This window comes from Tetrao urogallus (genome assembly GCF_951394365.1).
Source record: "Tetrao urogallus genome assembly, chromosome: 11".
Classification (NCBI taxonomy): Eukaryota; Metazoa; Chordata; class Aves; order Galliformes; family Phasianidae; genus Tetrao; species Tetrao urogallus.
Genome location: NC_136824.1, coordinates 110,698 through 126,951, shown reverse-complemented (window position 1 = coordinate 126,951; position 16,254 = coordinate 110,698). Strand labels below are relative to the sequence as shown.

General features: G+C 42.0%; 1 protein-coding gene across 1 annotated transcript in view; it reads left to right on the top strand.

Moving 5' to 3' along the window:
* The window catches only part of IQGAP1 (IQ motif containing GTPase activating protein 1), a gene marked incomplete at its 3' end in the record, with an annotated part of 46,946 nt that overhangs the window by 8,711 nt on the left and 21,981 nt on the right, over positions 1–16,254 (top strand). Inside the window, exons 6-16 of the mRNA XM_079540832.1 lie at positions 627–694; positions 1,666–1,779; positions 2,088–2,270; positions 2,897–2,977; positions 3,451–3,614; positions 4,497–4,581; positions 5,798–5,961; positions 6,209–6,369; positions 6,882–7,006; positions 11,456–11,619; positions 15,049–15,139. Of these exons, the coding sequence (XP_079396958.1) occupies positions 627–694; positions 1,666–1,779; positions 2,088–2,270; positions 2,897–2,977; positions 3,451–3,614; positions 4,497–4,581; positions 5,798–5,961; positions 6,209–6,369; positions 6,882–7,006; positions 11,456–11,619; positions 15,049–15,139 (1,400 nt within the window). The remainder of the gene's footprint in view (positions 1–626; positions 695–1,665; positions 1,780–2,087; positions 2,271–2,896; positions 2,978–3,450; positions 3,615–4,496; positions 4,582–5,797; positions 5,962–6,208; positions 6,370–6,881; positions 7,007–11,455; positions 11,620–15,048; positions 15,140–16,254) is intronic.

Here is a 16,254-nt window from a genome sequence, read left to right as displayed (position 1 = left end):
TCTGAAGCATCTTTTGTATAAGGAAAGGCTGGAGAGCTGCGGCAATATGGCTTGGAGAAGAGAAGGCCTGCAGGGTAAAGAAGGATGCAATCTGATCAATATTTATTAGTATTTGAAGGCATTGTGTAAGGAAGACTGAGCCAGGCTCTGTTTGGCGGTTTCGAAGGACAAGGCAGGAGGTAATAGGTGTCGACTGAGACACAGGAGGTTCCATCAGAGTATCAGGACACACTGTATTTCCTGTGAGGGTAACCAAGCAGTGGGATAGGTTGTCTGATGAGCCCAGGAGATCCTTTCCTTTGTAACTGTTCAAAAGCGGTCTGGACACTGTCCTGGGCAACTGGCTGCAGGTGATGCTGCTTGAGCAGTGAGGTTGGATGGGAAGACTTCCAGAGGTCCCTTTCATCTTCATTCTATGGAGGCTTCTGGGTGATGAGCAAGTCAAATGCAGCTGAGGAGGGAAGGAGACAGGAGGATCAGCTTGTACCTTATTGGTAGTTGTGAGCTGTTATATGGATTGGTATGCTGGAATGGTTCCTTTGATATTTTTATCTCTTAAATTGTGATATCTTAAAATTAACCATGAAGAAAAATTAGTCTTTCTCATCGCTTATTTTCTTTTGTAGCCTGTACCTGTTCAAATTGGGTCTTGCCCCCCAAATTCAGGATTTATATGGGAAGGTGGACTTCACAGGTAAAAAATAAAAATAAAAAAATGAAGTTTGTAGCAGTATGCACTGCCTTTATTTCAGCTGTAGGGGATATTGTCTAGGTCAATGAAAGCATTGTTGATGTCGGTTTTTCCCAAATGCAAATTAAATTAGATACTAATGGTTGTGAAGAGTTCCAGAAGTTAAAGTGGAAGGTTTGTTTTGGGTGCTTATTAGCCAGGTTGTTTAATAGTCATTGGTTCGCTACCGTTATCTTCACAAATAACAGCCCCTTAGTTTTTCACTTCTGTTGAAAGATGTTTTGGTGTCACCTTTATCCCTTGGGAGAGGTTTCACTTCAGTACTTGGTAAGCAGTTCTGGTCTCCTTTAAGAGTTTTAAGCAGAGCTGTGTGTGCCCACACAGATGCCTCCTCAAGGTTTCAGTTGCTTGATTGTTGCAGAAGTGCCTGATTTGCGTGTTTCGTGTTGGTGAGATTACTATCTGAAGACATACCTGATTTAAAAGCTTTGTTTTCCTGCACAGCATTTACTAATTGTACCTATGAAAGGCTAAACTTAAATTGCGCTGCTTTTGGGTTATTCGGGGTTTATCAGCAGCATGTCTCCATATTCTTCATCCTCTTTTCTGCAGGAGAACAAAAACGTACGTTGTTTGGGCATTTTCCTGACCTGTTTGCCACCAACTTTGAAGCACCTTAGAATAATGGAGTGTGTTTCTAGATTTTTGAGTTACATGATGTTTTCTCATGGGGAAGAATGCAGAATACTTTCGTATGAATTTCTGGGATAAGTACAAATTTTAGGAAGGAGTGCAAAATGACAGCAGTTTCTGTTTATTTTGCTTACTTTTACAGAGTTGTACTCAAAGTATAAATGAAACAATGATATTTACTGTAGTTACTCCAGCCTTTCCTGTAGCCACAGCTAATATTGCGGAGCTGGTTCCTAGTGTACTATAGACTGTGCAACGCTTTTTTTTAATATATGTTTCAGAGGAAGAAATCAGTAATATGAGGCTTGAACTGGAGAAGTACGGCATACAGATGCCTGCCTTCAGCAAGATTGGAGGAATTCTAGCAAATGAGCTCTCTGTGGATGAAGCAGCACGTAGGTTTCATTTTCGTGTGATTATTCAGACCAAAATATTGTATACTAAGTGTCTGTTTTTATGTCCCTTGCTGTAAGAAAATACAAACCTTCTGGAAGACGAAAGAGGATTGATATGCACCCGCCCCACTGATTGGGTTAGCTGACATATACTACTGGGAAGTAGGCCACATTTTTTGTCAGGAGCACCAAACCCTGCTGGTTTTGCTTTCTAGTTAACTTTCAGATAATTTTTCACTTTTCAGTCAAGTTCTCAATGTTTAACAGGACTGTTAGGTTTGTGAGTGACTAACGGGCTTCTTTTTCAGTACATGCTGCTGTCATTGCCATTAATGAGGCAATTGACCACCAGGTTCCAGCTGACACTCTTGTGGCAATGAAGAACCCTAATGCCATGCTAATCAATCTTGATGATCACTTGGAATCTACTTACCAAGACACTCTCTACAGAGCAAAAAAAGACAAGATGGAGAATGCTAAAAACAGGGTAAGTAAATGTTTTTAAACTAGTTATTTGTTTGTATTGCAATTTTATGTTGTAGTTTTAGGGGAATGCTGAGTGAGTGTATTACAGTCCTGTGAGAGTAGTATTAGGGGGATTTATTCCTGCTGATATTCTAATATTGGCTCCCGTAATCTGTTTTCCTATTGTAGAAGACAGGCAGCAGTACTTGTAACTGTGTTCAGCTCTCTGAATTATGGGTTGCCTATGTACATGCAGCGTTCATATCATCCTTTATACTTGGGGAATTTTCAATATTGATATATTTTTACAACAATGAAATGGTCAGAATAACCAACTGACCCTCAGAAAGATTCCAGGTAATTTTAGAATACTGTATAACAAATATTCTACATATATTGTTGGCCTTTCACGTTCTGAAGCTCTGCGTGATTATATAGAGCTTGTAAACTGGATTAAGGTGTTTCTGTACTGTTTGAATTGGAGTTTGTGTAGTTCTAGGACTTTTTGCATATTTAGGTCACAGGTGAACTTCCTCTCTCACAGCTCTGTATAGGTGGTGATGGTCACCAACTCTTTCCATGACAGGATCATAAAACTTTGTGAAGATGAAGGAGTTTTATTCATTTCTATTTTATCTTCAGATTTCCTCAGAAAATTCGGAAAGAGAGAGAGATGTATATGAAGAACTTCTGACTCAAGCTGAGATTCAGGGAAACATCAATAAAGTGAACAGTAGGTATCGTGCTAAAATAATAGTTCTGATTAAAAGCATTGTTTAAAATGATACCTGTGCTCCTCCTTGCTTTCAGTATCAAGCAGAAAGCTTCTGGAGTGCTAACATAAATGGAAGGCAGCTGTTCTGTTGTGTTTTTTTTGTTTTGTTTGAACACGTTACCCATATGTATGTAGTTGTAAGCTCCATTTATTTTGACTTCTGCTGCCCTTCCTTAAGAGAATGGATTGTCTGTGTTGCTGCTGGAGCTGCGTTGCCATTCTCCTATCCCACTGAGTAACTCATGTTATGTCCATCCTCCAGCCTCTCGTTGAAGTAGTGCTTTGCAATTGGCTTTGGAAATCTTCCATTCAGATTACATGCCTAATTTGACAACCATTAGATCTAACACTGCTTCTGAGCAGTAGGTTATATAGGTGATGGGACTTATTCTTTTAATGTTTCTCTGAAAATTCTGCTTTACTGTTGCTAGCGTCTGCAGCCATATCCAAGATTGGCCTCGCTTTAGAACAAGGAGATGCGTTAGCTCTGTATGAAGCTTTAGCAACACCAGCCCTGGGACTCCGAGGATTGCTACGAGAAAATTGTGACTGGTATTTCAAGCAGTTTTTGAGTGATAGACAACAGAAACAGGAGGTATGCAAAAGCCTGGATCACCGTGATTGCTGACTTACATTTTTATTTATTTCCCTTTCACCATCTCATTGTCCTTCGCGTGCCAATTGCTTGCAGTATACATGCATAACAGTTTAGTGTTGCTTTGGAAAAGCTTTATAGACATAAGCATGCATTAAACATTGGTTGGTTTTCATCTCTGCATATGAAAGGCCAGTATAATGCTTATACATATAGGTAGGTATATGTAATTAAAATACTTTGAGCAAACTTTAAATTATATATAGAGCTGTACAATAAAGGCACGTATTTCCTCTTATTTTACTATTTTCAGCGCTCAGACAATGTGAATATTTGTGTTTTATAAGTAACTGTTGGATAAGCACTGTACTATTTTCACTGTGGAAAATCCTGTCCATAATCAAGGTTGACATTAGCTTTTCATTTCAAGCCAACTCTTCGGTAGATTTTAGGTGCAGGTTGCTTATGTATGCTACATAAAAAAATTCATGTAGTAGATTTAAAAAACAGCATTGTCTCAGTTATTACAATGTCATCCACAATAATGGGAAAAAATAGGGTGCTATGAAGGTGGTTACTTCTGTGTGAATTATTTTTTGAGAAGGTACACCCAAGCAGAGATGTAAGGTATCGTGTGCCTTCAGACCCAAGAAAAATGTGGACAAATTAGTTGTACAGTTCCAGCAAACTAGATCTTGGGCATTGTGGTGGATGCATATGTACATTTTGGGTGTAAAACACTGCGACTTGGTTGCATTACTGTGACTAACTGAAGTGCCTTAAGGAAAGGCTGTTTTCTTCTGTTTGTTTATTCCTTTTGTTGAGCTATTTGCACTGAATGAGCTGATATTGTTTCACTCTCCCTGGTTTTTTTTTCCTCAGGCTGGCATTGCAGGTCTTCTGCAGAAGGAGGATTTACAGTTGGGAGTGGATGCTGCTAACAGAGCAGCACAACAGTATCAGCAAAGTAAGAAGTGGCAAAATAGCGACAAAGTATCTGTGGGATGTGATCAGGAGGATGAGAAAGCGCAGTGTTTGTGTTCACACGAGGTTATAGCAGGGCTATCTCAGACTCTCGTGGATGTTCTTTAAGTAGTTTGAGGCTACTGAAACATGGAAAATAATCATGACAGCTGGCTCTGGTGTCTTCTGTCGAGCTCTTAAAAATACTGCTTGAGATAACAGCAGATCAGATGAAATGCTGAGCAGCATGGAGCTTGTGTCCACCTTAAATAATTCTTTTCCTAGGCAGTTTGTGTTAGATTTTGTTCTATGGCCCTGTGAAGGAAATCTGGATTGCTCCGTGAGGTGTTAAAACTGGCTTACCTGTTGACTACTGACATAAGGCTTACTTGATTTGAGCTATGGAACTTTCAGCTTTTTTTTTTTAATGGCTGTTTCTAGGTATCAGATAGCAAATAAAACATAGATCACAGTGGCTGGATTTTTTTTTTAATGAGGTGCTTCTGACACCATGCAAAACTCTCTTCTGGAGAAAGTTCCAGAAGCTTTCAGTGTTTAATTCTGGCTGTACAATAGCAATTAGTTCAATTTATAACGCATCAAAAGAAAGCTGATAGGGATCTGGTTCCAGGTGGTTTAAATTACAAGAGGGAGATGGTGCAGGTCTAGTAACTAGGAGGTTACCTTCAGAGAACCAGTAAGGTACTTTGTACTGCTTGATGTTTATTTACCCATTTGTGCTATGTTAAAGTGAAAACACTGTAGGGTGTAGAGGACACTGTAGAATGCCTGGTACTGCCACGACCAGTAATAGATACTGGAAGGAAAAGTTGTTATGAATTACCTATGAAAAACATTGACAGTTGTGAGGCTTCTTATTGGCAGAAGTTGGTGAGACAGTCCTCTGATAATCAGACAATAGGTAAACTGGTTTAAAAATGAGTCTTACTTTGAAAAGGGCCTTGTGTAGTCTGGTTGTTTATGGTAATGCAGGACTAGTTGGGTAAACAAATGATCGGAAAACCTATAGGGGAATTATAGGGGAATTAGGTTTTTGGTGTGCTTTTTTTTTTTTTTTTTTTTTTTTTTTTTTTTTTTTTTTTTAGGTTAGGGTTCTTACTGTTGAATACAGTACAAGTGCTTGCATGACTGGGAGCCCAACTTCTGCCGCCGTTGTTCTCATGCTGCCTCTTTGACGTACTGCCTCTTCAAACTTCTAGGGCTGGCAGCAGTGACCAGAATTAATGCTGCAATTAGAATGGGTGATGCAGAGAAGACTGTGGCAGAAATGATGAATCCAGAGGCCCAGCTACCAGAGGTTTATGCATTTGCTGCTGATCTTTATCAAAAGGAGCTGGCCACCTTGCAGCAACAAAGCCATGATGTAAGTAATGCATTCTGATGTCTGTGAATTGTGATATGGATCACCAAATCTGCCTTGTCTGTTTCACTAAATGTGCCTGTCTTGAGTGTTCGTAGAACTGCCTTGATGCTTAGTCTGTTCTGATGTGATGCTTCATCTTGAAGTCTTGAGCTACTTGGCACTGTGAGATTCTATTTTAATCTCTTGGTGCTCTAGCAATAGTTTTGAAGAGCCAGTGTAATTGATCTGTATTCCCCTTTGTATGCAGGGTAACCTCACCCATGCAGAATTATCTGTTGCTGTAGAGATGCTCTCTTCTGTGGCTGTGATTAATAGGGCTTTGGATTCAGGGGATGTGAGTACAGTATGGAGACAACTGAGCAATCCTGTCACAGGTCTGACAAACATTGAGGATGAGAACTGTCAGAGGTGAGTGTTTTGAAGCTTCATGTCCGTATTTGATACTGCTCACATTCATGAGAGGTTCGGTTTTCTTCCCCTTATACTTCAGGTTCTTTCACTGCTGACTCCAATATTAATTTATTCTCTCTCGGTTCTTGCATCTTGTCTTTGCGTTCCCCGTTTCTTACTAATCTGCTTTGAGTACCGTCTCTCAGACCTTTATCAAGGTTTCACAACAAAGGTATGTTCTGGCCCTACGAGGTTCTCGATTGCACTAGGCCAGCTCCTGCCCTGTGTTTTTTGTCTGAAACTGTCATGCGGTCTTTTAGTGCTTTTCTGGATGGTTTTGCACTGGAGCTGACCACCTTGCTCACGGTCTTTTGTCTTTTTCCTATTCCTTCTTTCTTTCGTATATGTCAGTTTTAACCCTTGTGTTACTTCTTCCATTTTGTGTTTGGTTCTCATTGCTGTCTTGTGTGTTCCCTGGCCAGTTTTTCATGACATGATGCTTGCTGGTTTTGACTTTTGTTCTTTGACAGATATATTGATGATCTGATGAAGCTGAAAGCTCAGATGCGTGCAGAAGAAAATGAATTTATCACATGGAATGATATCCAGTCATGTGTGGATCGTGTGAACTTAGCTGTGCATGAAGAACACGAAAGTAAGTTTTGCTTGATCAGTGCTAGACTGATCGTAGATCATAAGGTGTGCTAAAACTAGGTGCATGCCAATGAACAATCTTGTTGCTTGATTCATATAGACTGAGATAGTTGCCTTTTGCCACTGCTTCTTGCGTAGCTGAGTTGCCCTGAAATCTAGAGAGGCTTAAATGTTATGTCAGAGCCTGGAATCTTGACTAACTTGCTTCCTGGATCTGCAAATAGACACGGGCTTCCTGTGTGGCTTCAGTTCATCTGATCACGTGACCCAAACAAGTGCATGCCATGTGCATGCGTGCACCAGAGCACTAGTTTTGCAGCCTTGTATTTGTGAGGCATCGCAGCAGAAGCCTGGAAGTTCATGTAGTCCAGCTCCTCGTTTCTTGTAACACTCCTATATACAACAATAGGGACAACAGAAAACCCAAAGCAGCAACCATAAAATGCAGAAAATCTTATAATGACGTAAGTTGACATCTTGTGACATAGTTTTGGTAGGAAACTTGTTAATTCTTTCACCTGCTAGTGTTTCACAGAATGGCCTGGGTTGGGAAGGACCACAAAGATCATTTAGTTTCAACCCCCCTGCTGTGTGCAGGTCGCCAACCACCGGACCAAGCTGCCCAGAGCCACATCCAGCCTGGCCTTGTGTGCCTCCAGGGATGGGGCATCCACAGCCTCCTTGGGCAACCTGTTCCAGTGCAAATATGTTCAGTTTCTTGTGTGCCCCTGTGCATGGATACTTCTTATCTAGTGTCTGAGGAAGTCCTGAAGCCACAGTGACATGTACCCTTCTGCTGTCCTGAAACTTGGTTTCAAATTCAAGAATGCTTTCTAATGAGGAGCTGTAACATATTGTTGTTTCTCAGGATAGTCTTTTTCTGCTGCTGTTGGCTAATTAATCAAGGATAATTACTGCTTGTCCTCTGTGCCCTTTCCTAAGTCAAAAGTTGCCGTGTCTGTTTTCCTTCGTTCTTCATGAGATGGAGTAGTGTCAACCGTAGTGTGTGTGTTTTTGTAAGAAAGGTCTTTCTTTTCCTACTTTCCCCCAGCTTTCTCTCATGGGGAGAGCAGCATGCCTAACGGTGTGCATACTGTGTGTGTACACACTGTAGGAGGAAGCAAGCAGTCTGTACCGTGGTCTGCCGAGGTGACGGGGAGTTGTCAGATGAAGGACAGAAAAAATGCAGGAATTCTATGGGCTAAGATGATACTGAGAGGGAAATGCAAGTGATGCTGAGACAAAACATGCTGTTACGGCCTAGACATCACTGTGAAAAGATACTCGGAACACACCTGGGTGCTTTCCTGTGCAACCTACGTTAGTGAGCCTGCTTCTAGTGAGGGGTTTGGTCTACATGATCTCCAGAGGTCCCTTCCAACCCCTGTGATTTTTGTGGATCTGTGATTCTCTAAATGAACTGCCCAACAGTTCAACTTAAACAAATTTCATCTAGTTATTGGTGATGTGGAAACTTAAGATGAAAGATCTGGTGTGCTAGCAGTCATGGAAGCAAATAATAGTTATGTTAGATCTTTTAATAGAAAGCTTATAATTAGGTATTTGTGTGTGTTAGGCTGTGAAATCACTATTAAAGCAGAATAGAGAACAGTAAGAACAAAAAAATCTAGCACTACTGAATGGGGAAAGAGGAAGAATGGACTGACATTTTGAGTGGATTTTGTTAAGTGTTCTCTGCAGCTCATGGCTACTACTTGGACATGTTTAAAATTTTTCATTTCAAGTTTTCTGTCAAAAAAAAAATAGAGAAAAAGCATAAATTGGACAATACTTAGTTGTTTGCTATCTTACTGTATGTTTCTGTGTAAAAACAGTGGAGTCCTGCCTGCAATCTATCTTACCTTGAGAAATAAATAGAAATGTATATTGGAAGCCAGTTTGATGGCATACGTCTGAGAACAGAAGTAGGTATGTGAATATGTAAGATTTACACAGAGCTTATTTTTACTAAACATCATTTAGAGGTGATGACAATTGATGTGGAAGAATAAGGACAATTCAGAATGATGTGAATATGTTTCACTACATTCTTGAAAGCCACAGTTAAGAAAACAATTCAATGGCTCAGTTTCACAGAAAAAGTGAAATGGTGTGCGTTTAAAAAATAGACTGCAGGACAGAAAGAATTCTAATGGTAGTCTTGGTCCACTACCAGCTATAACTTTGAATAATGTGTGAAAGGAAGGCTTTCTGTAGATCTTCATAATGTTCTTGAAGTATGCCTCTGTGCACTGCTGTAGATAACAAGTTTCGTGGAATCACGGGACATCCCAAGTTGGGAGGGACTCACGAGGATCATGGAGTCCAACTCCTGGCTCCGCTCTGGACCGCCTAAAAATCAGACCGTATGTCTGAGAGCATTGTCCAAATGCTTCTTGAACTCTGGCAAGCTCATTGCTGTGACCGCTGCCCTGGGGGAGGCAGTTCCAGTGCGGGACCACTGGAAACAGAAATCCAACTCAGATCTCCCCTGTCACATCTTCAGGCTGTTCCCTTGGGCTCTGTTGTTCGCCAGGGAGCGATCAGTGCCTGCCCCTCTGCTGCCCCTGGTCGGGAAGCTGTAGAGCCCCACGAAGTTTCCGCTCAGTCTCTTCTCTGGACTGAGGACTTCAGCTGCTCTTCGTATGTGTTCCCCTCTAGACCCTACACCATCTTTGTAGCCATCCTTTGGACACTTTCTAATAGTTTTATGTCCTTTTCATACTGGGGTGACCCAAACTGTACACCGTACTCAGGATGAGGCCACAGCAATGCAGCGTAGGGTGGGACAGTCCCCTTCTCTTGACCTGCTAGTAGTCCTGTGCTTGATGCACTCCAGAATACTGTTGGCCCTCCTGGCTACCTGGGAGCACTGTTGACTCGTATTCAACTTACTGTCAACCAAGACCCTCCAATCTCTTTCATCATGGCTGCTCTCCAGCATCTCCCCCCTTAGTCTGTGTGTATAGCCAGGGTTGCCCTTTCCCAGGTGCAGAATCTGTCACTTGCTCGTACTCAATTTCTTGCAGTTGGCGATTGCTCAGCTCTCTAATTTTTCAGGATCTCTATGCAAGGCCTCTTCACCCTCAACAGATTCAGCAGTTCCTCCCAGTTTAGTGTTGTCAGTCAGCTTGCTCGTAACACCTTCTAGTCCTACATCCAAGTCTTTATGAAAGCATTGAAGAAAACTGGCCCTAAAATAGAGCCCTGGGGAATCCCTGGAGTGACTGACTGCCAGACCGATGTGACCTCGTTTACTGTGGCTTTTTGGGCCTGACCCATCAGCCACTCATTCACCTACTGCATTGTATTGTTGTCTAGTCGTATGTTGGATGCTTTGTCCAGGATCCTGTGAGAAACGGTGCTGAAAACTTTACTGAAATCCAAAAAGCCATCAACTGGCTTTTCTAGGTGAAATACAGAGGTGACCTTGTCATTAAAGAAAGCATAGTTAGTTAAACAGTACTTGAAATGGTGCTTTTTTACAGCAATCATACTGTCTTCTTAGCAGTCCTGGTTCTTGTGGTGTCCCTAGCGTGTACTGTTCCTTAATCTTTGCTCTGTCCAAATGCAGTGCCTGCTATAAAACATTCCACTTTGTGATTCTCCTACTGCGTGCAGAAGAAAAAGCTGCAGTCTTTGGGCATTTTAACCCAAGTTGTATCCACTCTGAGCTCCTCGCTTTCTTCCAAAAGATCTTTGTTGTAAACTATCCAACTGTGATTTGGGCTGTTGCTTCTTTCAGCAAGCAACAATTGAATATTCAGTATATCTTGAATCGCATGATCTCTGGGTGTCCATTCCAACCCAAATTACTTTGTGATTTGCTGTAGGTTTGGCATGTGTGACTCAGGCTTTGTTCACATTTAGCTAACTGTAAGCTATCTATTTATGTCTGTTTTTATTTAGTTGAACTGTAGTCCTCACTGTTCCTGGCAGCACCCACATCTTTTGTAATACAGCTAATACTGCAGTAATACATGCATCTAATAAATCCTGGTATTTAAGAAGTGAAGGCACTGTATTTTTGAATGGCGTTCTGTGCAAAGCTGTAGCTTGGTGTGAAGAGCTTTATTCTGAAGGATTCTTGAAAACTTGTGACTTACTAGCCCTGGCCATTGAGGTTTTGATAATTCCCTTCTAGTGGATTTGAGCTACGTGTTGAAGAACTCAGTTCTGTCCATTCATGTGGTCTCCCCAAGGGATTTTTTTTCCTCCTTTTTCCTTTATTTATTACCATGTCCAGAAATGTGTGGCTTCTTTAAGGTGGAGAAGTTGTCTTGCTTTCTTTACTAGTAGAAAATGATTGCTATTAAAATGTTGCTATTCTCAGTGAGTATTTGGTTTAGCACTAATAGCACTTTTCTTCCAAAGCACAGTTTCACAATGATGGTAAAGGATTGGATAAGGATTGGATCTTGTGTTTCTTCTTCTATCCCTTTCTCTCTAGGGATTCTGGCTATTGGGCTAATCAACGAGGCGCTGGATGAAGGAGACACCAGGAAAACTCTGCAAGCCTTACAGATTCCTGCAGCAAAACTGGAGGGTGTAACCCCAAAGGTAGCTCAGCATTATCAGGACACACTGCTTCGGGCTAAGAGAGAGAAAGCACAGGTGGGTGTAGTTGAAAGTACCTCTCCAGAAGCCTTTGCATCTGTGTACTGAGGGCATTCCTGATGTTGGGAAAAAAGCTGGGAAACAGATGTGGAAATGAAAGGGTGAACGCTGCATGCTATCAGCTGATGTTACCTGGCCAGTTTGGATCTGTCTGTATGAAGGAAAGAGAGATGCAGGCATAACACGTGAATCTTTGTGAACTACAGAGATGGGCTTAAAGATATGAACTGCTTGAGATGGATTGCTCTAGCTAATCGTCCGTCCAGAGTGGCACACGTACCTTCTTTTTGGAGATATAAGGAGATGTGTTCAGTTTCATTTCTTTTTATAAGAAGACAGTGTTTATTCTAATAGTTCTGAATTTCCAAATGCAAGTCTCCTTCAGTCTCATTTTTCTAGTGCTATTTGTTAAATGTATCCATAGGTGTAGTTACATAAAGCAAAAATAAAATTTCAGAAATAGGAAAAAAAACTTGTTAGATGATGAATTTGTCCAGAAGGAGGGGAAAATAGAAAACAAAATATATGCTTCTAGAAAGATGTGTATGAATGCCTGTCACTCACTAGGTGACACTGCAGATGCTATGCATTTTTTGCATGATGGTTGTCTGTTGTGGTAGCCCAGGACTTCTCCTGACTTAGATGGAGTTGCCACTTTGCATAGCTGGTCTGTATGTACAGGTGAAAATGGAGAGAGGAAGAATGATCTCACTTTACTGGTTTAGGAAGGAAGATGAAACACTATATGGGTGGTGTTTGGTGGCCCTGCCTGGGCAGGGGGTTGGAGATTCGTGATCCTTGAGGTCCTTCCAACCCTGTGATTCTGTGGTGTACATGCTACTGATTTATTTATTTATTTTTTTTTTCAAATAGATGAGTGGGATGCTACTTTATTTCCTTATACTTACAAAGAAGTAGCAGATGTGCTTCCTTTCAGTTGCCTAAGAGTGTTTAATTTTTTTTTTTTTTTTTTGTAATATCTTTTCAGTTGTGGAGCTCATTGTTCTAATTCCAGCAGGGATTTTAGTGTAGAGACTGAGATGATACTGTGTTCAGCATTGGTGGTTTTTGTATGTTTGTTTACTTTGTTTTTTTTGACTAAGTGTAAACCTTCACGATGGCAGTGTCTGAAAACTGTGCTGGTGATGAAGATCACTGAGCAGCTTCCTCAGTGGCCCTGAAAGGGTTCATGTTCCTCAGGAACCCATTTTGTGCTGAAGCATTTCCTCCTACTGAGTGAGAATGAAATAACGAGTTGTTCTTAGTGTGCATGGAAGCTTCTGCCAGGCTGGATTGGTGACTTCAGTTGATGTGCAATTAACTCATTGAGGCTTATGTTCAGTGTAGGGCTCCTCTCTGCAACGTGGCAGCAATTTCAGAGATGGTGAGATCGTGGTATAGACTAGCACTGTGGGTAGAACAGTTGCTGTCCTGAGCCAACGTGCTTACTAGCTGGTGACTTCTGTACCTTGGGACTGAGAGGGATTGTAGTTCAGCACAAGGCAGGGGATCTGGCATATGATGCGATTTCTCATGTGATGAACAGTGAGAGAAGTGTTAACCCTGCAATGTGTGACAGCGCGTGTCCCTGCTGGGGGGACTGTGACAGGAAATGCACGGGAAAGATCAGAGGGTTTTGATAGTCCTGGGATTGATGACTCTGCTGGTAGAGATGACAGTGCAAGAGTTTGTTCCTTTAAGTCTCCCACCCTTCCTCAGACAGGGGTTTCTACATTGCTGAAGCAGTCATGGGACTCCTTGGACATTCAGATAAAACTTGTCAAAGGGATGTAGGTTTCAATCCAAAGCAGTGGTAATGTGGAGGGTATGTAAGAAAATGTCAATTTTTAGTCCTGCCACAGAACTCTTAATGCTGGAATATAGTGGCTCTTTGTGCAGAGTGATTATTAATCCGTGTCAGAAGTCAATGTTTCCTGTGTCCTGTTTGCACAGCAGGAGTTGTTGGAGGGATGGCAATTGCTTCTTATGATTTCTTTCCATAGTAACCCCCAGGAAGCAACAGTGGGGGTGGAGGAGCTGTGCTTGGCAGCTGCTGGACTATTGTTCATTACGTGTATTTTGGGGTTTGCTAAACACTTGTCTCAGGAAATTTCTGCGTGTAACGTTATTTAATGAGTTTCTTCAGCCAAAACATAAGATACGGTGTGATCAGTACTCCACAGCAAATGGTCTGTTAAAAGAGAGACTTGAGACATGCTTTTACTGTTGTACATTTGTATTTACCCCCAGTACATACAGTGCTTTTTGATTTGCTGGTGCAGAAATCTGCAAACCTTTGTGGACGGGACAAGAGCAGCCTGCTGTTGTGTTAGTTACCCATCAGTTTTTGGTTGCTGCTCCTGTATGTGCATTTCCACTTCATAAAGTTTCCCTGAACAAGTCCTTGCAGCCTGGTACTGGGAAAGGACTCTTGTTAGTCTATGTTTGTGTCCACCTCAGCGGAACAAAGCTTTTCAGGAAAAGTCCTAGGAGTGCTGGTAGGCAGACACCCAGGTGGCTGTGAGTCGGCAGTGTGCTCGTGCTGCCTGGAAGGCTTCAGTAGAGAGGTGATCCTTCCACTTGGCATTGGTGAGGCTGCTCCTGTACTGTGTCCAGTTCTGCCCTGCCCCCCCAGACAGGAGACATGAATGTACTGGAGATAGGCCAGCGTAGGGCCACTGAGGTGCCTGAGAGACTGGAACACCTCTCCAGAGAGGAAAGCTGAGGGTGAGGAGACTCTTTAGTCTAGAGATGAGAGGGCTTGGAGGGAATCTGTTCAGTGTATGTGAAAGCTGGAAGTGAGGATGCAGTTGAGGACAAGAGGCATTGAGTACAAACTGGGGTTCAAGAGGTGCCATCTAAATGTCAGGCAGCACTTTACAGTGGAGGTAACTGAGCAGTAGCGGAGGTCGACCAGAGAGGGACTGGAGTCTTTTCTGTGGAGTTGTTCAGAAGCCATCTGGATCTGGTCTGTCCTGGATAATGTGCTCTCGGTGTCCCTGCTGGAGCGAGGGGGTTGTACCAGATGAGCTCAGAGGTCCCTTTCCATCTTAAATTGTGCCGTGATTTTCTTTTTTGGGCTCCTTGGAAAGGCACGTCCTGTTGGCAAATACGGCTTTAGGACTGACCAGTGCAGATTGCTTGGCGTTGGGATGTCTTGATGTTTGTTGGAGTGATACCACTGATGGAACTTGTTGGTGGGAGTTCCTTGTCCTGAGAAGAGTTTTGGCCTGGTAATGCTGTAGTTGCTTCTGCTGGTAACAAATGTCCATTATGGCCTTGTGTTGAAATTGATTAGAAAGATACTGAAGTGCTTCCTGTATCCCTTGAGACTGCAATTGCTCAGAGGTGGTGGTTTTGCTTTGCACAACCAGTGACACTCGTTTCCTCATGCTGCGAATGCTTTCCTCATCATATTCTCTTCAGGACACTCAGGATGAAACAGCTGTGCTTTGGCTCGATGAAATTCAGGATGGGATTCAGAGAGCTAACAAGGACACTGAAGAGTCACAGAGATGTAAGTATTGTGGCAAATACCGTGGTTCAATGCCATTGTCAACCAAATATTCGTCACCAAATGAAAGAATGTGAGCAAGAAATGTACACATGCAAAGGAAATTAGAATACAAGTGTTTGCTTCAGGTAGGCGTAGAAGTTTTTTCTTTCAACAATGAATGTCACAGCCTTTCAATTTCAATTCTTTACATCTTTTTGGAAGCATATGTCGTTGTTTCAGTTGTGCTTGTGACTGTGTTACATCCTAGGCAGAGATACCTATTGAATCTCTGTCAAAGTGTTTGACATCAGCAGATAACTGTGTCTGTCTGTGGTTGGGTAGTCAAGCGTGGGGATGTTCATGTGCGCAGTTCTGGTGCATCTTAGCTTTCATTGTGTTGTACTGTTGCCTTAATTCTATGAAGTATTTCTCAAAGTACTTTTTTTTTTTTTTTGCACTAAGTGCAGATAAAAACACAAATCAGTGCAGTTGGCAGGTGGACTGTGCCACAGAACATTTGGTCAAAAGCAGGATTAAAGTATGCTTCTTTGAGCCAGAATAAGATCTTCAGATACCCTTCTACCTCTCTGTGTGTGAACAGAGATTTGCTCAGTGCTGAAAATGACTGTATCTCGCGTTTACTGCATCGGTGAGATACCTGTGGTTGATTTTGTACTGTGTTTGCAACAGAGTTCTGGAGTAGCCCTGGGTTAGCTCTTTCCTCATCTTTTTCTTGTTGATAACCTGTTCTGTGTTCAGGTTGCTATTCTTGCTAGGAACGGTGCAGTCGCTGGAAAGGTGCTTTTTGAGTCAGTTGTCTGCTGTACCAGGGCTCTGCAAGAAGAAGCTGCCTTGACTACAGCTGTTGTCAGAGTACAGCTGAGTGAATGGATAAAAAGTTGTAGAGAAATACTGTCGATAAATCAGCACCGTAGTAGGACTAAGAGCACAAAAAAAAGCGCTGTCAGACACTGTGCCATACACAGATGCACACTGTACTGAAAAGATTGTTGTACACCAAGTTGTCTTTTTTTTACTCAGTATTTTTATGCATAAATACGGGAAGGTATTTGTGTACACTCGCACAGTGCCTTGCTCTCTTGTTTGTTGTGAGTCACTGAGCTCCTGACTGCCCA